The sequence below is a fragment of the Rhodotorula graminis genome, assembly GCF_001329695.1.
Source record: "Rhodotorula graminis WP1 unplaced genomic scaffold RHOBAscaffold_5, whole genome shotgun sequence".
NCBI classification, from domain to species: Eukaryota; Fungi; Basidiomycota; class Microbotryomycetes; order Sporidiobolales; family Sporidiobolaceae; genus Rhodotorula; species Rhodotorula graminis.
The window spans coordinates 1,073,880-1,100,693 of record NW_017264932.1 but is presented as its reverse complement, the minus strand read 5'-3'; the positions used below and the strand labels follow the sequence as shown (position 1 = coordinate 1,100,693).

Here is a 26,814-nt window from a genome sequence, read left to right as displayed (position 1 = left end):
TGAGGACGGCGACTGATGAACAGCCTGCCGCAGATCACGTCGTCGGCCTTCCCTCCCATCCCCTTCCCGCCTCGACTCGCGCCCCGGCGCCGTCCAACCCGCGTCGCTACTCGAGCCGCGTCGACTCGAAGCCCCTGCGCGAGCTCGAGGCCATGTTCGACCAGTTCCCGCCGCGCCACCAGCAGCACCAGCACCACGGCGTGCGCGCGAGCGAGGCGAGCGACCTGAGCGGGCTCGCTGCCGCAGCCGGCGTCCGTCTCGGCGGCTCGTCCTCGCCGTCGTTCCGCACTTCGGACGCGTCGTCGATGTACGCCTCGGCGCCGCCGCAGCACGCGCCGGCCGTCACGGTCGCCCCGCTCGGCTTCGCGCGTCGTGCGCTCGGCCCGGTCCCCGAGTCCGACTCGAAGGACTCGCTCTCGCCGCTCTCGGCCGCGACGGCAACGGGCTCTGGGGCGCACAGCCCGTACGGCGCGACGCAGCGCTACGAGCACTCGATCTACTCGGCCTCGGGCGAGGTCGGCGAGCTGTCGTCCAACTCGATCGCGGCGAGCGCGAGGAGCAGCCCGGCCAAGGACGCGTCGTCGATCGGGCAGCAGCAGCAGCTCTCGTCGTCGCAGGCGCCTCCTGGATCGTCAAGCGGCGACGTGTTCGGCCCGGCGACGATCAACCCGCCGGCGCGCCAGTCGTCGGTCAAGGGCCCCGCCCTGCAGCGCAAGGTGTCGACCCGGCCCGCCGCACCTGCACCTCTGCGCCTCGCCCGCAACGCCTCGCTCGCCCACCAGCAGCAGCCGCACCCCAGCTCGGCGCACGACGGGCCCTCGACGCCGGCCGCCGAGGACCGCCGCAACCCGCTTACGCTCTCGACGGCGGAGCGCGACGTCCTGCAGCAGCTCGGTCTGCCCGCCACGCCCGAGCTCTCGTCGTCGCGAGACTCGGCTCGGTCGTCGCCGTCGTCGGTCGCGTCCTCCCCTTCCCTCGTCACGCCTCAGACCCCCGTCTTCCACTTCTCGCACCCGTCGACGCACTCTCACCCGCACGACCCGACCGTCCGGTCCTTCATGGACGTCTCGCCGTCGCCGTCGCCGTCGCGCGACGCCTTTGCGCAGCACAAGGCGCCCCAGATCATCGTCGTCGACCCGGTCGGTGCGGGAGGGTTCGACAGCCTCGACGTCATGGCGGGCAAGCAGGGCCAGCAGGACGCGAGCTACCGCAGTGCCACCATGTCGCTGTACGGCATGTACGAGTAGGGCGCTGTCGCGTCGCTCTCCCCCCTTCCCTTCGTCGTCGTCGTCTCCCTTCCTTCTCGTCGGAGCTTGTACCCCCGTCTCGATCTGTCGGACCCGTGTCTTTTGTTCCTACCCTCGTCGCTCGTTCTCTCTCGTACCGTCGCTGCAATGTCGTCTCGTCATCTCGTGCGGGCTTGAGCGCCGTGGCCGCGCTTGATTGGCTCGCCAGCATTCCTCGGTCCAACGGCGAGATCTCGCGTGACTGCAGGAATGAAAGCACCACCGTTGCGTAGTTACGGCTGCCGGCACGGAAGTCAACGGTCGGAACGGAGCGAGACCACTCTGGCATGTCGGGCGAGGGTCGTCTTGGGTCGTCACCCGACGAGTGTGCTCTGCTCCTCTTCCCACCTCGCTCGCCACCCTGCGAGCACTGCAAGGACCAGCTCCGGACGCCGACACGTGCTGGACACGTCGAGCGCAGCCGCAACCGCCCCGCCAAGCTCTTCCTCGCCCGGCAGCGCCGCCCACCCTTGGTCCACCGGCACCTCATCTCGCGGCCGACTCGCCGACCTCACACGACCCTGGAGGGCGTGAACGCGCGTGCATACCGCTCAGCAGATCGACTCGCACCAGCACCTGTCCCCTGTACGCCCGCCAAGGCCATCGTCGCATCAGGTGAGCCCTTCGTCCTCTCAATGCCGACGCGTCGCGCGTCCTCGAGTGACTCCAGAGCGAGGGGCACAGTCGCTGACTATCTGCGCACCTCGTACAGCCGCAACTACTCGCACGACGACCCCGTCCCGCAACCGCACGATGCGCAGCCGCCCTGTTTCCCCCTCGAGCACAACCTCGCCCGGTGGGCCCTCGTCACACGGCATGGTCCGCAAGCGCACGCTCCAAGACGCTCAGCCGCAGACGCCCGGCATGCGCTTTCCGCAGTCGTCGCCCCAGTCGAGGTCGCCTGGGACGCAGGCCTTCCAGTTCGACTCGTCGCCGAGGACCGACGGCGGCCTCCTGTCGTCGCCCGCCACCCTGTACTCGTCCCCGATGGCGCGTTCCGCCTCAGCTCAAGCCTCCTTCAGCCCGTACTCGCCCTACGGCGCCGCCAACACGAGCCCGCTCGGCCAGGTCGACGACGACTTTGACCCGCACGGCAAGCCTCGTCGGCCTCGCATCAAGCGCCGCCGCACGCTCGCCGATGCGGGCCTGCCGACGCCGCCTGGCGACGGCAAGCGAGATGGAGGGTCGAACCCGCGAGTCGGCTTTGGCAAGGACGGCGAGGACGTCTGGCCCGCCGAGATCAACAGCGCTTTCCACTGCGGTGCGTCCAGTCTGTGTCTCTCGCGCTCTCCTTCGCCTTCTCGAAGCCGAGACTGACCCGAATGCCTCGACGCAGCACTTCGTCTCTTGCCTCGACTCGGGCGCAAGAAGCTCATCATCGAGGGCAAGGCCAAAGGGCGGAACGAGCTCATCGGCGACTACATCCTGCGCACGACGGGCAAGGAGCGCTCGCGCAAGCAGATCAGCTCGCACCTGCAGTGCCTCAAGCACCAGCTCAGCCTCGACCCCGAGTGTGCGTCCACCTTTCCGCCACGTCACGTCGTCCGTCGCACGAGCCCCGAGCCTGACCTCTTCCTCCCGTACGCAGTCATGCACTACGCCAAGGAGCCTGAGGAGGGAGAGGCCCACTTCGAGGGCAACAACGCCGCGCTCTTCTTCGGCGAGGACTCGCCGTACGCTCGGCTCGACGCGCCGATCACGGCGACGGCCAAGCCCAGGATCGACATCTCGGCCGCCGCCAGCCTCGGGCCCTTTTCGCCGTTCGACCAGCCCCTGTCGGCCCTCCACTCGCCGTTCGTCATGCATCCGGCGCACGGCGTCGCGACGCCGACGACGCAGCTCGCCAACGCGTTCGAGACGATGACGGTCCTGCCGGCGGCCGTCCCGCCGTCGTGCCCTTTCCTCCCGACGGACCTGTCGATGTGGGCCGTCCCGACCTCGAGCTCTCGCCAACACGGACACGTACTCGCGCGACTGCCGCTCGGCGCCGAGCCGGTCGGCAAGACGTTCGTCGAGGACCTCGCCGGCGGCGTCAAGCGGTACCCGATGCTGCCCGACATGATCGAGCGCCAGCCGTGCCAGTTCCTCCACGTCAAGTTGAACCTGGACGTCCCCACCGCCCACGAGTCGAGCGGGCTCGAGGACCAGATCCACACGCACCTCGCCCTGCACTCGCTTCAAGAGCTCAACCTCCAGGTCATCACGAGCTTCCACCACGACGGCGTGCTCGCCGCCCAGTTCATCGACCCGTTGAGCGTCCCGTACCGCCTCGACAACGCCGTCGCCCCGCCGTCGACCTCGCCGTGGGCCCGATCTCCTCTCGCGAGCTCGTCCCGCCACGCGTACGCCTACGACGTCCCGTTCTCGCCGCATTGGTGGACGGCCTACCTGGACGAGGACCCGCTCAAGCCGTACGACCCGTCGTCGTTGCGCCACCCGTCGGCGGCGAGCGCGTTCGCCCGCACGGGCAAGTCGCGGTTCGAGCTGCACGAGAGCCTCCAGGGCATCTCGATCGTGCAGGAGTTCTTCGTCAGCTTCGACGAGAGTGCGCCGTTGCCGCACCCGGTCGGCGGGCCGGCGCTGCGCGGCAGCGACGTCGGCGACGTCGTCCTCGTCGTCGCGTACGACGTCGGGCTGTCCGAGGGCGCACAGAAGGGCAGCGCCGAGCTGTCGTTCCTCTCGACGCGTCGTTCGCTGTCGCCGCGAGGACCGCGCGTCGCCGAGCGCGGCATCCAGCCGTCGTATTCGGCCGCGGGCGGCCTCGCGCCACCCATGGTCCGCAGCGCGACCTCGCCTGCCCGTATGGCGCAGCCGTCCTCCTCGTTCGGCGAGCACGAGCTCGGCTCTATGCTCCCTCCTCCTCTTCCCCGCCTCCCGCGGCAGGGCGTCCCCCCTCGTCACCAAGCGCCGCACCACCCGAACCTCTCGCTCCGCATCCCCTCGCCGACCCAGTTCGTCCGCCGCGATGCGCTCGGCGTCCCCGGCGCCGCAACGGCGACGCCTCTCGGCTCTGCGACGACGCCGCACACGCCGTGGGGCCAGATCGCGCACACACCGCTCGCCCCGCCGCCACTCGTCCAGCACGACGCCGCCGACGAGCGCCTGCAGCACGTCTGGCTCCAGTCGTCGACGGCGTACGACCTACACTCGCCGGCGCTCATGGGCCTGAGCCAGTCGCCGCCGGCGCTGTCGCACGCCGCACCGGCGCGCGAGCACAACCCGTTCGAGGACCAGGCGTTCGCGAGCTTCCCGCTCGACGACGCTGCGGCGCTCGCTGGGCTGTCGCCGCCTCACGAGGTGCACGTCGACGTTGCCGGCCTTGAGGGCGCCTTTGACGAGGCGTGCTTTGCGGCGCCGGCGGCCTCCTCGGCGGCGCACTACCTCGACGGCGAGCCGCACCTGCATTCGCACTCGCACCTCGACGGCCCTCATGCCCACGACCTGCCGACCTACCCGCCCTCGGCACTCGCGCTCAACGCCCTGACGGCCTCGGCCGCCGCGCTCCCGACACCCTCGTTCGACGCAGCAACGTTCGACCCGGCCCTGTTCGGCGACGGCTCGGACCTCTTCAGCATGCCGCCGCCGCCGCTCGCCGCGGTCCCGGTTCTACAGCCTCCTCCGCCGGCGCACCACCGCCCGACACGCCGCGAGTCGGTCCCGACGCCGCAGCTCGTGCCGCAGGCCATGTCGGCGTCGTCGTCCAGCTCGGGCTCGTCGTCGGCTGCGTCGCTGCAGAGCGTCGACGATGCTGCCGGGCCGAGCACGCGCCTGATGGCTCCTCTCGGCGGTGACCCGGTCAAGGGAGCTGTCGGCGCCGTCAAGAAGGACCCGGTCAGCGCCAAGAAGGCGAACGAGCAGGCCTTCTTCTCGAGCCTCTTTGGCCCTTCCAAGTGCGTCCCTCTCTCTCTCTCCTCTCGATGCGCTTGGAGCGACAGACCCTGACCTTGTCCCCCTCCCGAACCTGCAGATACGCCCCTTGATCCTGCCCCGCTCGGACCCCTCCTCCCTCCTCTCTGTCCTCATCTCTCGCCTCTCGGCGACGCCTCCCACCTCTGCGCCCCTCTCAAAAGTGTCATTCCTGTCGTGCCTATATCCCGCTCTGTCAGTAGCCCCTCTTTGTGGATAGCTCTCATCGTCGCCCGGCTGTTGTCCCGCCGACCGTCTGTGCCCTTCTCTCCGTCTCTCTCTCTCGAGCCTGTAACGCCCAGCATCTCTTCTCGGCCCAGGCACGACGCGAGGAGAGCACGAGAGTATCGGCAAGCGACTCAAAAGTTGCACGCTCGAGGACGCTACCGCACCTCCTTCCAGCTCTTCCACTCGTGCGCGCCCGTCGCTCCCGCCGCGCCCTGCTGCCCCTCGCGGCGGAGCACGATCCTGCCCGCGTCCTCCTTGTCGCCGAAGAAGCCGCCGGCGACCCAGGTCGCGAGCGTCTTGCGGTCGTAAGGCCCGTACTCCTGGTCGGGCGACTGGCCCGCCGGCGCCTCCTTCCAGCGGTACCAGAACAAGGGCTCGCCCGCCGCTCCTCGCGCTCCTGCGGCGCCGTTCGAGGCCGTCGCCGCCGACGACGACGAGGCCGCGGCGGTCGGGCGCGCGATGACGACGCGCGACCTGCCCATGGCCTGAGCGCGCTCGTCCCTCGCCCTCTCGCGCTCGTCGCGCTCTCGGCCGGCCGCCTCGCCCGCCTCGAGCTCGTCCTGGGCAAGGTCCGGGTCGACCGGGGGCTGCCAGTCGCGCCGGACGGCGCCCTCGCCCTTGAGCGTCTCGACGAGGTGCTCGTGCGACGCGTCGTAGATTTCGAGCTCGCCGTGCTGCGACAGGAGCGTCGAGGCGTAGTGCGTCAGGCGGTTGATGCGCGACGCGTAGCGCGAGGGGGCCGAGGCGGTCGAGGGGGACGTGATCGAGGTCGAGGTGGAAGGGTTGGGCGCGCCGTCGTCGAGGTCCATGGCGTCGTTGCCGCCACCGGTCGAGCTCGACGCCTTGTGGCCCTTGCCCTCGCCCGCCGTCGCCGCTGATGCCGTCGCCTCGGCGCGCTTCTTGGCCGTCCCGAGGCGGTGGAGGGCCCTCGCGACCGTCTCGCCCGGCCTGACGAGCGCGACGAGGCCAATCATGCAGTCGTCGCGCAGCTGGGTCAACTGGTCGTCGCTCCTCGCTTCGTCGCGCTCCTTGTCGCGCTGGCGCTGGTCGAGGCGGTCCTTGGCCTCGCGCGCGGCGCGGATCGAGCGCTTCGAGAGGCCGTCGAGCCACACATCGTGCGACGCGAGCGGGTCCTTGTTGTTGGCCGTGTAGGTGCCGTCGGCCGAGAAGCGGCCCTCGGACAGCTCCTCCTTCATGTTGAACGAGCTGCGGCCGGGCGAGAGCGCGTCGGCGAGAGGTGACGAGCGAGAGAAGGGAGGGAAAGAGGGGGACGCACCTGAGCGAGTAGCCCATGCCCTTTTTGCTGCGGCGGCCCCTCGGCGCCTCGTCGGCGTTGGCCTCGTCGTCCTCGGGCAGGTAGTCCTCCTCGTCCTCGAGCGCACCGTCGTCGTCGGCGTCATCATCGCTGTCGCCGCCCTTGCCAAACTCCTGGCCCTCGATGTCGCCCATCTCGAGGAACTCGTTGTCCTTCTTCTTGCCCTTGGTGTCGAGGCCGGTGTCGCGCTGCTCTGGTGCGCCTCCAAACATGTCGTCGTCGTCGTCGTCGTCGTCGTGCGTGTCGGGTTCTGCGGCCTGGGCGCCGACGCCGCGCCCTTTGCGGCCGCCGCCTGCGCCGCCGAAGCCGCCGTCCGAGTCGGCCGACGAGTCCGAGTCGTAGCCCTCGGTGGTGACCTTGCCCTTTTTGCGCGAGGGCCCGGCGCCGTCCTGGTCGAGGTCGAGCTGGAGGTCGTCGGCGTCGGGGTCGGCGGCGACGTTGTCGGCGTTGTTCGGGGCAAACTTTACGCGCTTGCCGGCGAGGGCTGCTGCTGCGCGGTCGCTGTTGGGGGACGAGGGAGACGGACGTGAGTGGGGGAGGGAGGACGAGGGGGGAGAGATGAGGCGGTGGGGAGAGGGGGCGCGGGGACGTACGTGGGCTGGTCCTGGGTAAAGGTTGTGGCAGGGCGCTTTGGGGCCATCTTGGGCAGTGCTCGACTCGGCAAAGCGGTGGGTGCGAGCTGTCGAGGCGAGAGCGACGACGAGAGGTATTACGACCGAACAGCTGTCGCTCTCGCTCACACGGCTCAAGGGCGTTGTGCGACTGCCAGTCAGCCTCGCAGACCTCCTCTAGCGACTTGAGAGGCGACCATACGCCAACAGCGCCCTTCGTCGCCCGTCCCTCGTCGTCCCTCCTCATCAGCCAACTGAGCGATGCCGACGCCGCGCTCTCCTGCGTCTCTGCGAGGCCCAGCACCTTGGCCCTCGCTCCTGCCACCCTCACTCGCCTACCTGTCCGACCCGCGCCCTCACCCAGACCCTGCCTCGCTCCCCGCCTCGCGCCGCTCCACCTCGCAACACCCGCCTGGCACCCCACCCCGCTCCCTCCAGGACCACCTCGACCAGCTCGACAAGGACGAGGACGACCACTACGCCCAGGTGCGCCCTCGCCCCCACTCGTACCCTCTCCCTCGCCGCCTCACTGAGCCCCTCTCTCCTCTCGCATCTCGCAGGTCCTCAACCTGCGCCACTACGGCCACTCGTGGCTCGTCCCGCTCGGCCGCCAACACACCCACGACGAGGACGCCGACGTGCGTCTCCCTCTCTCTCTCCTCTCTCCCTCTCCCTCGTCCCGCTCGCTCACCCTTCCCCTTCCGCGCCCAGTCGGCCTTCTCGACCTCGCCTCACCAAGGCCTCGACTCGGCCCTCGAGCTCGGCAACTCGCCCCCACGACACGACGCTGCTCCACTCCCGCCCACCGGCGACGACGCTGCGGCGCCCGTCGTCGACCTCGACGCCGACATCGAGGACGCCGACGCGAGCGCGACCGGGTCGTCTGGCAGCCACGCGTCGACGGCGAGTGGGTCCGGCGACGACGAGGACGACGACGACGGCGAGGCAGATGGGTCCGGCTCGGGCTCGGGCTCGGGCTCAGGGGGCTCAGAGGCGAACGCGAGCGGGTCGGGCGACGAGTCGTGAGCGGGATGGAGCAGCGGCAGTGCAATCTTTCGAATTCTCTCACGATGTCGGGCGCAGGAGAAGAGAGAGAGAGAGCGGTGTGCAAGGGCAAGCTACGACTCCTCGGCCTTGACCTTCTTCTTCTTCTTTTTGGGCGACTCTGCGATGTCGCCGCCGGCCGCCTCGCTCTTCCTGCGCTCCTTCTTGTCCTTGCGCTCCTGCTTGACCTTCTTCTTGTCGTCGTCGTCCGCACCCTCGCCGCCCGCCGCTGCCGCATCGGCCATCTCGACGTCCTCGCCCGCACCCGCACCCGCACGCTCCTCGTCCTCGTCGCCCTCGCCGACCTCGACACGCTCGGCCCTGACGACGCGCGCCATCGGGTTGTGGTACCGCCCTTTGCCGCCCTCGGGCCCCATGCCGCCAAAGTTGCCGAGCCGGAACACAAGCAGCTCGTCGGGCTGGTCGCGCGCGCCCTTTCCACGGACGGCCTCCTTGCGCGCGGCAATCTCGGCGGGTGCGAGCAAGAGGGCGTCGGCGTCGAGGATCGAGCCGGGCACGGGCGACGGCTGCGAGGCGATCAGGGACGAGTGCGACGTCTTGAGCAGGTGCGCCGTCGTCGGGTTGGTGACGACGCCCGCGGGCAGGGCGCGCTGCAGCGTCAGGGTGCGCGCGATCGGGCGTGGGGCTGCGAGGGTTCGAGGGGGACTGTCAGTACGGGAGTGCGTCGGAGAGAGAGCTAGAGAGAGAGCGGGGCGCACCCTGGAAGAGCTTGTTGCCGTGCGACTTGCGGGGCACGAGCGGGACCGCAGCGGCGAGCTCGCCCGCGCGCGCACCGGCGCCCTCGGCCTCCTCGGGGGCCGCCTCGCCGCGCTTGCGCTTGGTGCTCGAGGTCGGGACGGTGAGAAAGGCGTCGTACTCGGCCTTTTTGGCCGAGAGGTGGCCGACGGGCTGCGAGGGCGTGCCGAGCTCTGGCGGCGGGAGCGTGAGCGTGAGGCCGTCGAGGTGCTTGGTCTTGAGCTGCGCGTCGTGCGTCGATCGTCAGTGTCAGTGTGTGTGTGTGGGAGGGCAAGGAAGAGGGAGAGAGGGACGCACGCCGACGGGAACGCGCACAGCCCACAGCTCGAGGTCCGGGTCGTCGCGCAGGTCGTCCCAGTCGAGGGCGCCCTTGTCGACGGTCGCCTTGAGGGGCTTAAAGCCAGATGGCGGGGTGTACTTGCTGCAGGCGGGGCGGGTGGGAGTGAGCCAAGAGCTCGTCGAGCTGAGCGACGAGGACGAGGAGGAGGGACGGACCGCAGGGACGGATCGACGATGCGGGCGGGTTGCTTTGGTGCCTCGGGTTCGGGCGATGCAGAGCTACGGGCCGAACCCTTGTCGGAGTGGTCGTCGTCGTCACTCGAGTCGCTGGGAGAGGCGGACGAGGACGAAGGCGAGTTGGAGCGGGACGAGGGCGAGGCGGGCGGAGGCGGGGTGGGCTGCTTTGCCTTGCCCTTGGACTTTGGCTTGTCGGCGGTAGTGCTCTTGGCCATGGCGAGCGAGCGGGGTCGAGGGAGGAGGTGGTCGCCAGTTCGTCGAGCTCGAGGAGGACCACACGGCCGCGAGCAGCTCATCGCTCAACCACAGCACAGCCATGCCCAAACCGCCACTCACTGCGACCCAGGAGTCGCGCCTGATCCGGTACCTCGACCAAGAGCTCCTGCGCCTCTCTGGAGGGTTCGAGTCGCGTCACTCGGGTCCATCCGCTCGCCTCCCGACCCTCGCCAGCTTCCTCGACACGGTCCGTAGTCTCTCTACTCGTCCCTTGCAAGCCCCGACTGACCCGCGCAACCCCCCGGCCACAGATCCTCCCGCTCCTCGCCTTCGTCCTCTCGATCCCGGCCGCCCCACCTTCCCACTCTCTCCGCGTCGCCTACCTCCTCCAGCTCACTGGCTACCTCGCACCGGCCTGCGACGGCTACACCCTCGACGACTCGACCCTCCCGCACCTCTTTGACGCCCTCGCCTGCTTCGACCACGGCTGGGCTGCCGTCCTCGAGGGCCGCGACTGGGACTCGGCACGAGGCGCACCCGCACCACCCTCCCCTGCACCACCACAACGCGACGCACACCAAGGCGCCCCACCCCTCCGCACCACCGACCGCGTCCGCCTCGACTCGCTCGTGCGCGACCTCCAGGGCGTGCTCGCCGTCTCGCTCGGCCTGCCCGAGTTCGTCCCGCTCGAGAACGACCCGTTCCAGCAGGTTCTCCGCCAGCGAGACCTCGTTGCGCCCCCGCGAGTGAGCGAGCCGGACGAGCGCCACGACGGCGACGACGAGATGGAGCTCGCGAGTGGGGCCACGACCCCGTCGCTCATGTCGGACGCGTCGACGGCCGGCGACCCGACCGACGACGACGCCATGTCACTCGACGCGTCTGTCGCCACCCCGAGCGAGGTCATCAACCCCGACGACGCCCTCGACGGCGACAACGAGGACGACGAGGACGGCGTCGACTTTGAGGAGGTCCTCCCGCCTTCTTCTTCCTCCTCGTCTTTCCCCTCCCGCACCACGACGACCACCAACTCGCGCTTCCCCGACGCCTACGCCGATCCTCCCGCCGCCGACGGCTCCTTCTCGCTCCACTTCACGGGCGTCCCGCCGCCGACGCTCCAGGACGGCGAGCTGTCGCTCGCGGGCGGCCAGACGCCGTTCGTCGCGCAGCAGCGCGGCTTCGACCCGGACGCCGAGTACCCGCTCAGCGAGGAGGAGGGCGACCCGATCGTCGAGGGCGACGAGCACGAGCAGGAGGACGGCATGAGTGACGAGACGAAGAGGAGGCTCGAGGGCGTGTTTGAGCGGACGCAGGCGCTCTTGCGGGAGCTGAGGACGACGGCAGAGGCAGAGGCTGGAGCGTGAGGGAGGCGCAGTGGGCGGTTCATGCGTGCGTCGGACGACGAGGACGCTTCGAGGTTGTCGACAAAGAGGAGGTCGACGTCGCGCTGTCGAGCTGCGGCGTCTCTCTGGGTCTCGTCTCTCTTGCTCAGTATCAGTCACAGTGTTGTCGTAACGAGCATCTTCTCTCGAGCTGCCGAGCGAGAGACCTCGTCCGACTTGCACCGCCTCGCTCGCTTGATCATCGTGTCGCAGCTCTCGTCCGCCTCGGGTCCGCTCCCTCGTCTCACCCGCGCCCGCTCTGCGCGCCAGCACCACAAGCAGCAGCTACAGCACCCGCCACGCCATGCTGCCCGCCGCCCCGCCGCCTCCCGAGGAGCGCGTGCGCCCACCGCCTCTTCCACCGAAGAACGTCCGCGGTCGCGAGCTGGGCCTGCTCGTCGCCGTCGTCGACCGCGCCAGGAACCTCGACTGCGGCTCTCGCGATGCTGCCGAGCAGCCGCGACCACCACCGTTCGTCGAGCTGGCCCTCACGGGCTCGGTCGACCCCAAGACGCGCACGCGGGTCGATGAGCGAGGACGAGGCGAGGGACCAGGTGCGCCGCGCTGTCTCTCTGCCCTTCCTGCGCCTTCAGCACGCAAAGTGGGGCTGATCTTGGCGACCAAGCGCGCAGTGTGGGACGAGGAGTTCCGGTTCCGCTTGTTCGAGGTCGATGGCTCGCCGCGCCAGCACCTCGTCGTCAAGGTCAAGCGGCGGGAGCGCGACGGAGCGGCCGACATCGAGCTCGTCGGCGAGGCGCGCATCATGGTGGACGGATCGTGGGACCACTTCGACCGTGTGTCCCCTCGTTCTCCTCGCTCGAGCGCAGGTCGTCGGGTCGGGGCTGACCTCTCTCGTCTGTCCTGCAGAATGGGTCACGCTCAAGCGCGACGGCAAGTACCAGGGCGAGGTCTACCTCGAGCTCACGTTCTACAAGCCCGAGCAACCTCCACCGGTGCGTCCTTCTCGTCCTTGTTCTCGCGGTGCCTCTCGGGCTCGCATGCTCACGAATCTTTCTCTCCCGCAGCGACAGTCTGCCGAGGTCGCTCGTCCTCAACCAGCAGGCCATCACTCGTCGCCATCCGTCCTCGCCCGCGTACCCGCCCTCGCTCAGCAGCTCGGCCAGATGGCCGTGCACGACCTGGCGCCGTCCACTCACGACGAGGCGCGCCGCCATACCAGCCTCGAGGACCACGTGTCATTGCCGCTTCCTGGCGAGCTCGACTCGTCGCCGCAACTACCGGCTTCGCTTCGCCCGGGTCGCCCGACCCGTCAAGCTCCGCCCCCGCCGTCGGCGCTCGAGCCGCCGGCGCAGCAGCACGGTCTCGCCTACTCGGCCGGTCGGCTGCCGAGCCCCGGTGCAGCTTCAGTCGTCGGCCTGTCCGGCCCTGCTCAACGCTCCGAGACGGCGCCGTGGCCGGCGACGCCGGCGCAGCATGCGGCGTCGTACCCGCCTCCTCGCGTCGCTTCGACTGCGCCCGCCATCGCCGTCTCGCAGCCGACGATGCTCGCTGCGGCGACGTACCCGGTGCCGGCGCAGTACCACACGCCCGCTTTTACCGCGCCTCGCCTGTCGAGCACCCCGGCCGCCCAGTTCCCGAGCCCGCACCCCTCGACCTCGCCACATCCTCCGCACCCGTCGCAGGCGGCTCCTCGCGTTCCGTCACACTCGCCGTCGCAGCTTTACTACGCGTCGCCCGAGCCGAGCCCGCCGTTTGCGGTGGCGCCCTCGTCGACGACCTTCTTCCCCTCGACCTCGCTCCCTCCTCGTTCCCCCTCACCGAGCCCATCCCGACCTCCTGTACCTCCTCGGCCATCGAGTGCGGCGAGCGTCGCCAGCCTGAGCCGGATGCCGGGCGCTATGCCCGCCAGTCCGCCCCTCGCGACGTCCACCTCGCCCGCGCCGTTCGACCTCGCGCTCACCACCTCGCCCGCACCTCCCCTTCCTCCTCTCGACCACCGACGCTCGTCCCTGTCGCCGCATCCCGCCGCTCATCCAGCAGAGCAGCGCCCGTCGAGCGCCGCCTCTCGCCCGCTCCCGCCCAACCCGTCGGGCGACATCCGCCCCTCGCCGACGCCCTCCCTCGAGTCGAAGCACCGCGAGGCCTCGTCGTCTCGAGAGGCGTACGAGCCCCCGCCGCCGTCGTACGCGTCGGACGCGAGCGGGAGCAGCGTGACGCTCACGCCTCGGCGCGCCGCCGCAGCCGAGGCGCACAGCGACGCCGAGCGGCGAGAGGCCGAGCGGCGCGCGCGCATCATCGAGGAGCAGCGTGTGCGCATGGACGAGGAGCGCCGGCGGGCCGAGGAGGCGCGGCGGCGCAGCGAGGCGGACGAGGCGCGGCGCCGGGCGGACGACGAGGCGCGGCGAGCGCGGCAGCGAGAAGAAGAAGAGTCGCGCCGGCGTTGCGAGCAGGAGGCTGCAGACCGCCGACGGCTCGAGACCGAGCGCCTGCGCCCCTCGCACGAGGAGGCGTCGCAGCGGGCGGCGCGCATCGAGCGCGAGCGGCTCGCGCAGGTCGAGGCGGCTCAGCGGGTCCGCGCTGCTCGTCGGGCGCAGGAGGAAGAGGACGCACGCATGGCGGCGCAGCTCGCCGACGAGGCCGAGCAGGCTGAGCGGCAGCGCGAGGCTGCGCGGCGCGCCGCCGACGAGGAGGCGGTCCGGCGGCTGCTCGACGAGGAGCGGGCGGCGGCGGCACTCGCGCAGCGGGAGCGGGAGCGGGAGGACGAAGAGTTTGCGCGGCGGTTCAGGGAGGAGGAGAGGAGGCGCGAGGCCGAGGAGCGCGGCGAGAGGGAGAGGGCCGATGAGGCGCTCGCGAGGAGGCTGAGGGAGGAGGAAGACGCCGAGCGGCAACGGGCACTCGTGGAGGACGAGCGGATCGCTCGCAGCTTGGCGGAGCAGCAGGGGGAGCGGCGAGCGAGGGCGGACCAGCCGAGGCCGTGAGGGAGCGCGGACGAGGAGAGGAGGAGGAGCTCGAGGAGGGCACCTCGTCGACCGTCGGTGCGGCCGCGTGTACATGTCTCTGTCTGTCATCGATTGACTGTTGTAGCGAGGGATGGGCTCGAAACTGCTGGGCAGCACGAGAGGGCTAGCTCGTGGATGCTTCCGTCAACCGCGCCGAGAGATCGAGCGGGTCCATCCTCCCCGCTACCACCACTCGCCGCTCCACGCCCAGCGCAGAGTCTGCTGCTGCGCGGTCGGCCTGTCCTCGTCCCGCGTCCACCCGTCCACAGCCGCTCGCCGCACCGAGAGCGCGCCTCGCCAAACCTCATCACCTTCGCTCAACAACATCGAGGCCACCTCGTCATGGACGGCCTCGGCATCACGTTCGACGCATACGGCAGCATCCAGCAGCGTGTACGAGGCTACCACCAGCCGCACCACCCCGTTCATGCGCCAGCCGTCGCTGCCCACGCGGCGGCCCACCACCACCGCCTCCAGCACTCGGTCTCGTACGACGCCGCCCTCAACGGGCACTACGCCGCCCAGCCCATGTACCGTCACCCGTCCGACACGTCGGGCGACAGCGCGCACAAGCGCGTCCGCATCGCCGCCGGCACGCCCGAGGTCCTCAACGGCAAGGGCGGCTACCTCCCGTACGACCAGCACCACCTGTCGCCCCTGTCCGACTTTGCGCAGTCGTCCAACTCGGGCACCGGGTCGTCGCAGCCCTTCTCGCCAGTGTCGCTGTCGTCCCTCCCCTCGTCGACCGACGCTGGCGCCTACCCTTCCTTCCCCTCGCACGCCCTCCCGCACGACGCCTACCCTATCCGCAACCACCCGCACGCCACCTCGCACGCCGACCTCCACCACGCCCAGCAGCCGTCCCCCTCGCGAGGCCCGTCCCGCCTCCCGGCCTTCCTCCAGGACCGCCAGCAGGCCCTTGCCCGACCTCGCTCCATGGTCGAGCTGCGGCAGTCGCAGCAGGCGCGAGAGCGCACCTCGCCGCCGTCGTCGATGCACGCCCCGTACGCCGAGCACGTCGAGCACGCGCAGTACGACGCGAGCCCGAGCGACCGGTACGACCACCTCCAGGACTCGCCGGCCGAGAGCGTGCCGAGCAGCGCCGGCGCGCTCCAGCGCCGTCAGTTCGAGCGCCAGCTCCAGAGCGACTTCGACGAGCGGCGGCGGCTGCGAGCGTCCGAGGGCCGGCCGCGCGAGCGCACTCAGTCCGAGGGCGTCATCCGGCCGCTCGAGCGCGTGCGGTCGCGCTCGCTGTCGGCCAAGGAGATGAAGGAGCTCGCCGACCGCGAGGCGTCCCGTCGAGTCGAGGAGCAGGTGCCGCTGCCGCAAGAGCCAGGAGCAGCTCGTCTCGAGACGGTTGACGACGAGGCGCTCGAGGCGGAGGAGGGGGACGACGATGTCGGCACGGTCATCTCGCTCGCCCCGCCGCCGCAGCGCGAGCCGGGAGCGAGCGGCCTGCAGCGGCAGAGTACGCTCCTGACGGCCGGCGCGAGCACGGTTCGGCGCCGCAAGGAGCTCGACCGCCTCCTCGCCCCGACGAGCCGACACGCCGGCATCTCGAGCCTCGGCACGATCGCCCAGTCGCCTACGCCGTCCACCACCTCGTCCGCCGTCACGAACTCGACCCAGCCTCGTGCCGCCTCGCACGCCTCGGCCCAGGTCGCGTCGCTGCCGTCGCCCGTCGTCCTCGAGCAGGCCAAGCACGGCAAAGGCGCCCGCGTCGAGCTCGACCTCGCCCTCGAGACGCCGCTCGTCGTCGAGGGCGGGCTCCTCAAGGGCCGTCTCGAGGTGCGCATCCGCAAGAGCAAGGAGCGCGAGGGCGAGGTCTGGGTCGGGACGCCCAAGATCCGGGTCATCGGCTTCGAGGGTGCGTCCTCCTCCCCCTCCTCCTTCTTCCTTTCTCCTCGACCCGACACTGACTCTCATTCTTCGCAGAGCTCTCGTCGGGCGACGGCCGCTACATCTTCTACCACGCCTCGGCGCCGGCATCGACCTCGACCGACCCGCTCGCGTGTTACGACTCGCCCGCCGACAGTGAGGGCTTCCACCGCGGCAAGAGCGGGCAGCACAACGTCGCCGTCAAGATGAGCCTGCCGATCGGCAAGGGCGCCAAGGGGCCGTGGAAGGGCAAGCAGGGCGTCGTTCGCTACATCGCCATCGCGTGCGTCCACCTCTCCCTCGTCTCGCCGAGCCAGTTTCCGTCGTCCTGACTCGTCCTGGCCCTTTCACAGGTCACTCAAGCTCAAGTCCAAGGAGGGCTCGGACCGGTCGATCGCCCACTTCTACCGCCACGTCGAGGTGTACCCGTATTTTAACCCGGCGCTTACGCTCGCGCCCGCCATCAAGCCGCTCACGGCCGACGCAGCCAAGTCGCTCTTCATGGGTGGCAGCGGCAAGGTCACGCTGCACGCGTCGCTCCACCGCGAGACGTGGGTCGCAGGGCAGCGCTGCTACGTCGAGGTCCGCGTCTCGAACGAGTCGAGCAAGAAGGTCCGTCCGCCTCTCCGTCGCCCAAACCTCGTCCTGCCTGCGCCATACTGACACTCGTCCTCTCCCGCAACAGGTCAAGGCCCTCACGCTCGCCCTCATCCGCACCACGGCCGTCTACCGCTCGGCCTCGCGCACGACCTCGCACGGACCGCGCGACCTGTACGGCTTCGGCGTCGACGCCGTCCCTGCGTCGTCGAGTGAGCCGACGCAGACGCAGACGACGCGCAAGAAGGTCGCCGAGACGACGCTCGAGCTGGGCAAGAAGGGCACCAAGGGCGTCACGGCCAAGGGCACCTGGCTGGGAGTCGAGGCGGGCGAGTCGGCCGACTTTGCGCCCTCGTTCCTCATCCCGGTGCGTCCTTGTCTCTCTCCCCTCTCCACCTCTTCTCGCGGATCGTGCCTGACGTGTCGCATTGCAGGAGGACGCGCTCACGATCGCTCGCGGTCGGCACCTCGAGAACACGTACTCGGTCAAGGTCTCGGTCGGCGGCTCCCTGTCGGCAGACATCTCGGTCGACATCCCCATCCGCGTCGTCAACTTTATCTCGCTCGACCCGCCACCCGGCCACGTCGGGCCCTCGCCGCTGCCAGACCAGCCTCGTCGCCCGGTCGCCCGCAGCTGGAGCTCGAACCAGCTTCGCGACGCCGTGCGCCCGTCCCAGGCGACGGTCGGCCGCATGACGAGCCACGACTCGCTCCGCCTGGAGGACCTGAACGGCGCCCGCCCTCGGCAGCAGCGACCGCCGCTGTCGCGCATCGCGTCGGTCGAGTCGGTCCGCACGAGCGACCTGCCTCGTGCCGAGCCCGTCGCCGACCGTGCTCGCCCGGCGCCGGCGCAGCACCTGTCGGCACGCTCGGACGAGGAGAACCTCCCGCCGGCCGAGAGGAGCCAGGTCGTCGTCGACCGGGCCAAGCGTCGCCAGCTGCAGCACCAGATGTCGCTCCAGTGCATCTCGTCGGCCATCGCGTCCGCCACAGCTCGGCGGAGCCCGAACGTGCGCGAGCGCGAGCCGACGCTGCGCGCGGCGGCGTCGCACGGCGACCTGTACGAGGCGAGGCTCGCCGTCGACGAGTCGCCCGATGCGGGCTACTACGGCGGCGGCGTCGAGGAGGACCTCTTCACGCTCCCCGCCGTCAACCTGCACTCGGACGTCCAGTTCGGCCTCGGCCTCGGTCTCGACGACGTCGGGATCCAGCTCGACGACCTCGACGAGGTTCCGGACGACCCGACCGCCCTCGACCGCCACGTCCACCACGAGCCGTCGTCTCGGTACCAGCCGCAAGAGCAGCACCAGCAGCCGTGCCGGCACCACTACCAGCCCGAACCGATGCGCCCCGAGGACCTCTACGCCTCGCAGCCCGCCGACGCGCATGTCGATGCCGACCAAGACTCGGACGACGAGCTCGACTCGATCCTGCAGTCGCACTTTAGCGAGGACGAGGACGAGCACCTCGATCGTCCGACGTCTCTGCACGCTCGAGCGCCGTCGTCGCCGCCGCAACGAGCCGAGCCGGCTGTTCCTCGCTCGGCGTCGCCCGTCAAGCGACACTCGCCGATCCCGCCGTCGTCGCCCGTCAAGGCCTCGCCTTCGTCGAGGCGCCCGTCCGACACGTTCGCCTTCGCGACACCATCGTCGCCGATCAAGGCCGGCGTCGAGCTCCCGGTCGTCGACGAGGACGAGCACCCTGCCGCACGGACTACTCGCCCGCTGCCGACGCCGCCCGTCGTGCACGCCGCGCCGAGCAGCCCGCGCAAGGCCTCGCACGTGCAACCGGCGGCGGGTCGCGAGCCGTCGTCGCTGCGCAAGACACCGTCGGGCGCCTCGCTCAGGCGCAACCCGGGCGTCCTGCGCAAGGCGGGCTCGACCAGGTCGATCCGCAGCGCCGCCTCGTCGCTCTACGTCGCCTCGACGGCCGATGCGACTCGTGCTCTCGGCATGGCGCGCAGCCCCTCGATCGCCTCGCCGCGCGTGTCGCCCATCCTCGCCTCGGGCACGACCTTTGGCGTCCGCCCGACCCTCTCGCCGACCGTCGCCACGCCGGCCTCGCCCGTGCGGCGAGTCGTCAAGACGCCGTCGCCGTCGCTGCGCCCGACGCGCTCGATGGCCGAGCTGCGCAGCGCGCCCCCGCCGTCATCCTTCTTCGCCGGCGGCAGCCCTCACGAGCGGCCGGCCTCGCCGCGCAAGTCGACGGTCCTGCCCTCGGTCAAGAACAAGGTCGCCGCGCTCGAGACGCGCCAGGCGACGCTGCACCGGCTCGCGACGACGAGTCGCGAGGGCGGTCGGGCGCGCGTGCCGGCGGCGCAGCTCTCGAGGGCCGACTCGATCATGTCGAGCGCGAGCTCGGTCATGCCGAGCGAGTTCAACCTGAACCGCACCAACAGCATGGCTTCGTTCAAGGCGCCACTGCTCAAGCGCGGCGCGACCATCCTCGAGCCGACGCCTCCTGTTCCTTCTCTCCCCGCCTTGTAGACACTGCCCTCTCCTCGCCCTTATTCATCGTCCACACATACCCTGTCCATACCCAGCATCCTTTCTAGCCATCTCTGCATCGCGAGCCTGCGTTATGACCTCGTCCTCGCTCGCCTCGCGTCTCGGCCTTCCCAAGTTGACCTTCTCGCTCTCGCACGTCTCGAGCGCGACTTGAACAGTAGCGCTCTCTCTGCCTCTCTGGCTTCGATGGACGCCTGTCACGCCTGAGAGAGCGACCACAATGTGCGAGACGGTGGCATTGCGCGTGAGAGCCTGTCGGCGCTTTCAAGGGGTCAAAGCGCTCCTCTCTTCGTCCGTTTCCTCGCTCTCGCGCTCGCTCGTCTCGACAACTCCTTGCCCCGTCTTCTCTTGAGAGACGCAGGACCTGCTCGAGGGCTGCCTCACATTGGCAAAGACGCTCTGAAAGGATGCCTCGACCAAGAGTCCGCTCGTCCGCTTTCAAGTTGACTCGCGCTGCACTTCTCGACATCGCTCCAACGCTCTCGCTCAGCCGAGATAAACGAAACTCTGCGTTGCACACACACCGTGTCACCCTGGGGGTTCCTCCTCGTCCTCCGCCTCTCGGGCTGCCGCTCTCGCCGCCCTGTCCAGCTCGATCCTGACCTGCTCTCCCCAGCTCAAACCGCTCGCGCCGCCCCGCTCCCGCCCGCCCGTCCTCCCACCTGCGCTCGCCCTCGAAGAGCTCGCCCTCGGAGTCGTCAAAAGCCCCTCGTCGCCGCGCTCCCACGCCCGCACGACGGGCCTCGGGGCCGTCCACCTCGCCCACAGACCGGGCTCTCTCCTCGGCGGCGCGCCGTGGCCCTGGCCCTGCGCGTTCGGGTCTGACCGCAGGCGGGAGGGGACAACGTGCCAGTCTGGCTCGGGTGGGGAAGGTGCGAGCGGGCGGTTGGAGGAAGGACGGGAGGGGGAGGTCGAGCGAGGGGCAAGGGGGGCGAAGCGCACGACGCGAGGTGGGATACGACTCGTTGCTGGAAGAGCAGCGGCGAGTGTCGAGTAAGGAGAGGCTGACGTCGGTTCGGGGAGGGAAGGACGAGGGCGTGGCGGGGTGGGAGGAGCCGGCGACGAGGACGAGCCGCCCTGCGACGTCCTCGCCCGGCGCCAGCGTGAGGGCGAGAAGACGCTGCGCGAGCACGACGACCTTGACGTCGTTGTTGCGGCTGTCGACGGGCTCGAGTGAGGCGTGCGGGCCAGGGCGGGCGTCTCGAGGCAGGTGAAAGAGCCGAGCGAGGTCCACGAGTCGGACGTCGGGACGTGCGGTGAAGGCGGCGTAAGTGTCGCCTCGCTCACAGGATGGGTCGGTGAGGTGGAAAGAGGCGGAGGACCTGCGATTGGGGGCTCGAGCGGGTCAGCTCTGTTGCCGTGCGACGCATTGGCGGGACGCACCTTCGAGGCCGGTCGTCCAGGCCGAGAGGGTGCCGTCGTCGGCGGTACCTGCGCTCGGGGTGCAGGTCAGCGCCGCTCAAGAGTCCGAGAGAGGCAGCGAGAGTGGACGCACGTAGCTCATCGAGGCACTCTGTGGTGTAGGTCGAGTACCGCTGGTGCCGCCGCGCTCCCGACGCCGCCATGCTCGACCCGCCTGCGCCGCAAACGACCTCGACTCCCTCGCCATGGCCCTCGAGGTCCACCGACGCCACGCTGTGCCCCGCCCTCGCCGTTCCCAGCTCGTGTCGCTCCAGCGAGCCCGCTCCCACCGCTCGGACGCTGTCGCCGCTGCCGCCGTGAAGGAGCACGCTTGCGCTGAGGCTGACGGGCCTGCCTGCGATGGCGGGCTGGACGATGGTGGCGCTGTCGACGAGCGCCGTTGAGGGGGTGAGGGCGAGCGGAGTGCGGGGAGGGGTGGGAGCGGCGGATGAGGCGGCGAGTGAGGGCGAGGGCGTGGGCGAGTCGAAGAAGGGCAAGCTGGACCGTGCGAGTGGGCGCATGCAGGTGCTCAGGCGAGTGCCATCGAGAGAGTGAAGCGAGAGAGGGAGAGGGAGGAGGAGGAGGCCGACGAGGAGCCGGCGGACCAACTCCAGACAAAGGAGGTCTGTGCACGCTCCCCTTCTCTCGCTCTCGCTCCTCAAGCACTGCACAATGACCACTTGCGACACAGCTCTACGACTGGCCAAACCCTCGCCGCAGCACAAAGTCCATCCGCCGCGCGATAAAGTCGGGCGTCCGCACCCCGTCCTTGTCGCCGCCCAAGTAGCCCGCGATCCTCGCCGCTCCAACCGTCACGCCGACGACCGCTGCGACCCACGCCGCCTGCCACTCGCGCCCCTGCGTCACCTTGCGCCGCACCGAGTCGCGCTCGCCGGCGCGCCGCCGCCGAGGCGCGAGCGACCGCGGCGCGATCGGCGACACGAGCATGCGCACGCCGACGAGGCCGTGGTACGTCGCGAGGCTCGTCAGGGCCGCGTACGACGCCGCCGACCCGAGGCGCACGACGAGGTTCGAGTGGTTGAGCGCGAGGGACGAGAACGTGTAGTTGAAGAAGGAAGGCGACAGGGACGAGATGGGCGGCTCGGGCGAGGCGGGCAGCAGGCGGTGGAGCCAGACGTGGTGCAGGACGAAGGGCAGGAGGGCGTAGCCCGTCGCCTGGTGCAACGTCGGGAGCGGAACGAGAGCGCCCGTCGAAGCCGGTACCGCCGAGGGGACGACGAGCTCCTCGTCGGTCGTCGTCGTCGCGACGAGCTCGCCCTCGAGCTCGTCCACCTCGTCGACGGCGAGGTCGCGCTCGACCTCGTTGGCCCTTGCAAAGTCGGGGCCGACGAGCTCGTCGGCGTGGACGGTCGCGAGTTCCCTCGCGCGGCGCCTGACCTCGTCGCGGCGCACCTTGCGGCGCTCGACGCGCTCGACGACCTTGAGCCACCGCAGCACCATGCCGCTCAGGACGTGCGCCGACAGCGAGCCCCACACCCACACCGGCTCGGTCCACTCGCCCTGGTACAGCTCGCGCGCGACGAGGAGGAACCCGTTGGCGCGGTTCTCGGCGCTCGTGAGGTACTTGGGCCGCTGCGGCAGGAGCGCGCTCAGCGGCGACGCGAGGTGCACGACGCCAAACAGGGCGAACGTGGCCGCGCTCGTCGTCTGGACGAGGCGCAAGGCCGGGTTGACGGTCTCGAGGATCGTGAGCGTCGCCGAGTCGCCCGCCCAGTCCTTGGTGCGGGCGCGCCGCGAGCGGCCGCTGCCCTGCGCATCGGCGACCGAGGCCTCGGTGCGCGCGCGCGAGCTGTCCTGGCGCGGCGAGCGTGTGGGCTCACGAGGTCGAGGTGGGGAGGTCGACTCGGGGGAGGGGGACGTGGCGTCGGCGGGCGCGGGTCGCGCTGGTGCAGGCATGTCGAGAGCGAGCACGAGCGTGGTGCGGGCTGTCTAGCTGGCCGGCGAATGAGGAGGGAAGGGAAGCTTGCCCCTCTCGCTCAACGTGCTCGCTCTCGTTGGTGGACCGGCCTCGGCGAGCGGCAATACGCAATGGAATGCAGAGATACTAGACAGCACGGCCTGCACATAGATCATGACCTCCCTCGAACGCGCTCAGACGGCGACCGAGTGCCTCCTCAAACCCGCTCCTGCTCCTCCTCCTGCTCCCGACCCGCTCCTCGGCGCCGCCGACGCCCTCGCCTTGCGCCGCTCGTCCGCCGCCGACGCCCTCGACGAAGCCGTCGACGTCGACGCCCGCTTGAGGAACTGGCGCTCGTTCCACTCGGCGTCGTCGTCGTCGCTGCTGCTCATGCTGTCCTCGACGATCGGCGAGTCGACGGGAGGCGGGGGAGCGACACGAGGCTTCTTGCCGGCGAGCGATGGAGGGCGAGAGGCGGGCGCGTCGAGGAGAGGGAGCGGCGGCACGGCCGAGTGCGACGAGGTCGACGAGGAGGAAGACGGGGGCGCCTTGGTCGACTTGCGCGGCTTGGCGCCGCTCGACGACGACGAGGTCGAGGCCTTGCTGACGGGCTTGTAGTCCTCGGGACGTCGCATCTTGCTGCGGAACGGCGCGAATGAAGGTCAATCAGGCGAAAGGGCGAGGCGAGCAAGAGAGAGAGAGAGAGAGGGGGCGGACGCACGTGTTCAGCTTTGGCAGGGCGTAGTTGACCGACTTGCGGGCCCGCCGACCGCCTGCGCCCTCCTCGGTCGACTCCTGCGACTCTGTCCGAGCCGGCACACCCGCACCCTCTTCGTCGAGCAGCTCGAGCTCCTCGACCCGCCTCGCTTTGGTCACGCGACTCTTCGGGCCGAGGACCGTCTCGTCGGCGACGAGGCTCGACGCGCTCGTCTCCTCGGGCGCAGGCTCGTCGTCCTCGGGCTCGTCGACGACTGGCGGCGCCGCTGCCACGGCCGCACGCTGCGTCCGCACGGCGTCCTTCTTGGCCTGGAGGAGCGCCGCGCCGCGGCTCGACGACAGCGAGTGCGACAAGTCGTCCTCGGCGTCGGCGTCGCCACGACGAGGAGCCGAAGGTGAAGCGCTGGGCGCCGCCTTGCCCTTGCCCTTGCCCGCCGTCGAGGGCGCGGCGGGCTCGGGCCCGGGCTGGATCTCGCGCAGGACCGTGCGGCGCTCGTCCTCCTCGAACTCGCGTTGACGAGGTGGCGACGCAGGTTCGAGCTCAGGCTCGGGCTCGGGCGTCGGCGTCCTGCCCGTGCGAGTCGAGCGCGACGACGACGACGATGCGGCGAGGACGACCACCGGCGGCGCGAGGAGCGACGAGGCGCGGCGCTTGCCCCTCGCTGCGCTCCGCACCGCGACCGTGGCCGGCACCGAGGGCGACTCGAGCTCGGGCTCGGCATCGCCGTCCTGGTTGTGCCCAGGCGCCGGCACGGGCTCGACCTCGCCGTCGTCCTCCTCGGCCATGCCAAACTCGCTGCTGCCCGCGCTCGCGAGCCCAGGGCGGAGCATGCCCGACACGCGGCGCTTGGGGCGCGACGACGACGACGAGCCGCCGGTGCCGCTGCTGCTCGCCGTGGTCGGCGGCGTGAGCGCGTCGTGCGAGGTGGCCGAGGGGGCTTTGGGCGGGGCGCGCGGCGCGCGAGCTGGGCGCGAGAGGGTCGAGAAAGGCGGGGTAGAGGCGGCTGGGGAGGGTGGGCTGGGAGGCGAGACGGGCGTGGGAAGGGCAGCTGAGGTGGACGCGACGGGAGGTGCGGCGGCGAAAGCGGCGGTGGTGGACGGGCCGGCGTAGCCGGGCATGCTGCGCGCGAGGTACGCGGTCAGTCACGGTTCTGGGGACTCGAGACGTCGTAGAGGGGCTCACTCGGGCAAGATGGGCACGCCCCAGCTGCTGCTGGCGGGAGCGGCCTCGACGTCGTCCTCGCCGCTCGTGCCCTCGCTGATGTTGCTCAGGTCGGGCGGCGCCGCCATGGACGACCTCGCTGCGCGTGCGGCGAGTGACCTCCTTCGAGAGAGCGAGATGTTGGCGTGCGGGTCGGCGGTCGGGTCGGCGGACGAGGTGGAAGCGACTGGAGCGACAGGTTCTGCAGGACGATGGGCCGGTCAGCTCGGTTTCGGGACCGAGTGCGAGATGGGGGCGCACCTGGCTGCGGTGCTTGAGGGATGCGTGGCTCGGGCGAGGGCATGGGCGTGGCGCCGGTCGGGAGCATGAGGTGGACGGCCTGGAGCGCGGCCGAGGCGTGGGCGAGAGCTCGGCGCATGGCCTGCGGTCGAGTGAGGGTGAGCGGCGCAGCTCTCGGGTTGCAGAAGGCGAAGGAGGTGGAGCTCACCTCGACTTGGTCGGGGTCGTAGGGCGAGGCGGGTGCTCGTCGGAGGCGGTCGCGCTCGTCGATCAACTGGCGCTCGCGGTCGTCTGCGCGGTCGAGGCGGTCGCGCAGGGCGGCGTTCTCGCACTCGAGCTGGAACTGGGTGCCCTTGAGGGCGAGACGCTCGCCGCGCATGAGCGAGATCTGGCGCTGGAGGTCGGCATTGGTCCTGTTTGTCGCGGCGGGGGGTTCAGCTCGGGGTCGAGGACGAGAGGAGAGTGGGTGGACGGACTTGTGGAGTTCCGAGTTCTTGAGGATGATTTCCTTGTTCTGCGAGAGGTGCTTGCGCTTGACTGGGGGAGGGTGAGGCGAGTTGGTCAGGGTTGAGCGAGATGAGGACGGGGGGAGAGGGAGGGGGGGGCTGACAGGCCTCGTACGTCTCGAGCATGAGGGATGTCGACTGGTGTCCTTGGCCGTGCTGCATGCCCGACAGCCTGCGGGTTGTCGTCATGGCCGCCGAGCGAGGGAGGAGGACGAGGAGCGACGCGGGGACGAGAGAGCGGCAACAAGCTCCCCCGCTTCTCTCCCTCGACTCGTCCAGTGCGACCTGCCGCGCGCTCACCATGGCCCAAGAGTGCGCACCACCCCGTCCGCTCTCGAACCACCGGCCCCCAACTGACCTTCGCCCTTCCCTGCAGTGGCCGTCGCGCCTTCACCCCCGCCGACAAGCAACATCTCGCCCACTTGCTCAGCACCATCCCGCCCGACAAGCGCGGCACCCCCTCGACTCACAAGGAGATGGAGCGACGCGTGCGTCCCACCCTCCCTCTCGCCCCGCCCCGACTCGCGCTCGACCCCGCTTCCCCCTCACGCTCACCTCGTCCCTCCCGCGCAACAGTACCCCGAGCACACCTACCAGGCCTGGATGAACCACTACAATCGGGTCGACAAGGACGGCATCGACCGCCTCATCGAGGGCATCCGCCGACAGCGCCAGCGCGACAACAAGGCCGCCCGCTCGGCAAAGGGCCAAGGGCGCGCTCGCGACGACGACGACGACGACGACGACGACGACGACGACGAGCACGATCATCCCGCCGACGACACCGCGCCGCCGGCCAAGAAGAACAAGAAGAAGCGCAAGGCGCTCGAGCTCCCTCGCCCCTCGTCCTCGTCCTCCTCCGACGACGACTCGGACGCGCCGAGGCGCAAGCCTCGCTCCAACGCGCGCAAGAAGTACACCGACGACGACTTCAAGCAGCTCGTTCGCGTCCTGTACCGCGCCGAGCAGGAGAGCTGGCTCAAGCAGCGCATCTACACCGAGCTCGAGGCCTACGTGCGTCCACCCACCTTCCTCTCCCTCCTGCACCTTTCGAGACCGAGCGACGAACCTGACCCACGCTCGTCGCTCGCAGAATCCCGACCACTCGGTCCAGTCGTGGCAGACGTACCACCGCGACCACCGCGACGCCGTCGACCAGTCGCTGCGCGAGTACCGCAAGCGCATGAAGGTCGCCAAGCAGACCAAGAAGGACAAGAAGCGCCGCAAGCGCGACGCAACGACTGAGTCGGCCGCGTCGTCGACGCTCCCGCCGCCGCGCAAGAAGCAGAAGCAGAAGCAGGACCCGATCGAGCTCCGCAGCGACGACGACGACGACGACGACGCGCCCGGCCCGTCCACCCAGGCGCAGCCTCGTCCTGTACCTGTCGCGAGCAGCAGCAGCAAGGCGGCGCACCCTGTCGCGTCAACGTCGACGTCAGCCGCCCAAGCCGCCGCCGCCACCTCGACCACGGCCGCACCCGCTCGCGCCCCTCGCGCCTCGCTCCCCGCCCAGCCCACCGCCTCGGCACCCGCCAAAGCCCCTCGTCCCTCGCTTCCTGCGCCGAGCACCGCTCCCCTGGCGTCGTCGTCGGCGCCGAGCGGCAAGGGCAAGCGGCGCGCCGTCGACCC

The 26,814-nt window shown here is 70.4% G+C and overlaps 9 protein-coding genes across 9 annotated transcripts in view; 6 read left to right on the top strand and 3 right to left on the bottom strand.

Moving 5' to 3' along the window:
- The window catches only part of RHOBADRAFT_64864 (uncharacterized protein), a 186,160-nt gene that overhangs the window by 102,912 nt on the left and 56,434 nt on the right, over nucleotides 1-26,814 (bottom strand). Inside the window, exon 4 of the mRNA XM_018418600.1 lies at nucleotides 3,035-3,045. The gene's annotated coding sequence lies outside the window, so the exon portion shown is untranslated. The remainder of the gene's footprint in view (nucleotides 1-3,034; nucleotides 3,046-26,814) is intronic.
- Nucleotides 2,040-5,266, top strand: RHOBADRAFT_53002 (uncharacterized protein; the record flags this gene model as incomplete). The annotated part of the gene is made up of 4 exons (XM_018416612.1): nucleotides 2,040-2,547; nucleotides 2,623-2,799; nucleotides 2,875-5,176; nucleotides 5,254-5,266. The coding sequence occupies 4 exons, from the start codon at nucleotides 2,040-2,042 to the stop codon at nucleotides 5,264-5,266; spliced, it is 3,000 nt and encodes a 999-aa protein (XP_018272050.1).
- RHOBADRAFT_53001 (uncharacterized protein) lies at nucleotides 5,539-7,419 on the bottom strand. The gene is made up of 3 exons (XM_018416611.1): nucleotides 7,329-7,419; nucleotides 6,697-7,236; nucleotides 5,539-6,626 (listed from the first exon to the last, which is right to left on the bottom strand). Exons 1-3 carry the CDS (start codon nucleotides 7,373-7,375, stop codon nucleotides 5,576-5,578), a joined length of 1,638 nt encoding a protein of 545 aa, XP_018272049.1. The 5' UTR covers nucleotides 7,376-7,419; the 3' UTR covers nucleotides 5,539-5,575.
- On the top strand, nucleotides 7,608-8,372 carry RHOBADRAFT_43434 (uncharacterized protein; the record flags this gene model as incomplete). The annotated part of the gene is made up of 3 exons (XM_018414223.1): nucleotides 7,608-7,832; nucleotides 7,907-7,984; nucleotides 8,058-8,372. 3 exons carry the CDS (start codon nucleotides 7,608-7,610, stop codon nucleotides 8,370-8,372), a joined length of 618 nt encoding a protein of 205 aa, XP_018272048.1.
- RHOBADRAFT_53000 (uncharacterized protein) lies at nucleotides 8,432-9,877 on the bottom strand (the record flags this gene model as incomplete). Its single annotated transcript, XM_018416610.1, has 4 exons — nucleotides 8,432-9,036; nucleotides 9,110-9,368; nucleotides 9,444-9,567; nucleotides 9,642-9,877. The coding sequence occupies 4 exons, from the start codon at nucleotides 9,875-9,877 to the stop codon at nucleotides 8,465-8,467; spliced, it is 1,191 nt and encodes a 396-aa protein (XP_018272047.1). The 3' UTR covers nucleotides 8,432-8,464.
- Nucleotides 9,979-11,409, top strand: RHOBADRAFT_52999 (uncharacterized protein; the record flags this gene model as incomplete). Its single annotated transcript, XM_018416609.1, has 2 exons — nucleotides 9,979-10,125; nucleotides 10,190-11,409. 2 exons carry the CDS (start codon nucleotides 9,979-9,981, stop codon nucleotides 11,240-11,242), a joined length of 1,200 nt encoding a protein of 399 aa, XP_018272046.1. The 3' UTR covers nucleotides 11,243-11,409.
- Nucleotides 11,565-14,199, top strand: RHOBADRAFT_43431 (uncharacterized protein; the record flags this gene model as incomplete). The annotated part of the gene is made up of 4 exons (XM_018414222.1): nucleotides 11,565-11,814; nucleotides 11,893-12,054; nucleotides 12,128-12,213; nucleotides 12,292-14,199. The coding sequence occupies 4 exons, from the start codon at nucleotides 11,565-11,567 to the stop codon at nucleotides 14,197-14,199; spliced, it is 2,406 nt and encodes an 801-aa protein (XP_018272045.1).
- RHOBADRAFT_43430 (uncharacterized protein) lies at nucleotides 14,563-19,181 on the top strand (the record flags this gene model as incomplete). The annotated part of the gene is made up of 5 exons (XM_018414221.1): nucleotides 14,563-16,087; nucleotides 16,156-16,381; nucleotides 16,452-16,710; nucleotides 16,784-17,062; nucleotides 17,130-19,181. 5 exons carry the CDS (start codon nucleotides 14,563-14,565, stop codon nucleotides 19,179-19,181), a joined length of 4,341 nt encoding a protein of 1,446 aa, XP_018272044.1.
- Nucleotides 21,267-26,814, top strand: part of RHOBADRAFT_49596 (uncharacterized protein) — a 7,880-nt gene continuing 2,332 nt past the window's right edge. Inside the window, exons 1-10 of the mRNA XM_018415257.1 lie at nucleotides 21,267-21,663; nucleotides 21,690-22,398; nucleotides 22,448-22,542; nucleotides 22,693-23,135; nucleotides 23,365-23,633; nucleotides 23,772-24,308; nucleotides 24,511-25,141; nucleotides 25,562-25,673; nucleotides 25,762-26,199; nucleotides 26,279-26,729. Coding sequence (XP_018272043.1) covers nucleotides 21,550-21,663; nucleotides 21,690-22,398; nucleotides 22,448-22,542; nucleotides 22,693-23,135; nucleotides 23,365-23,633; nucleotides 23,772-24,308; nucleotides 24,511-25,141; nucleotides 25,562-25,673; nucleotides 25,762-26,199; nucleotides 26,279-26,729 — 3,799 coding nt within the window. The 5' untranslated portion in view covers nucleotides 21,267-21,549. The remainder of the gene's footprint in view (nucleotides 21,664-21,689; nucleotides 22,399-22,447; nucleotides 22,543-22,692; nucleotides 23,136-23,364; nucleotides 23,634-23,771; nucleotides 24,309-24,510; nucleotides 25,142-25,561; nucleotides 25,674-25,761; nucleotides 26,200-26,278; nucleotides 26,730-26,814) is intronic.

Excerpts from the sequence above, each read along its gene's own strand:
- RHOBADRAFT_53001 (XM_018416611.1), bottom strand. The coding sequence starts at position 7,375 with ATGGCCCCAAAGCGCCCTGCCACAACCTTTACCCAGGACCAGCCCAC. Across the intron at positions 7,237-7,328 it reads TTTACCCAGGACCAGCCCAC|CGACCGCGCAGCAGCAGCCC; the intron begins GTACGTCCCCGC and ends GTCCCCCAACAG. Across the intron at positions 6,627-6,696 it reads GGCATGGGCTACTCGCTCAG|CTCGTTCAACATGAAGGAGG; the intron begins GTGCGTCCCCCT and ends GCCCGGCCGCAG.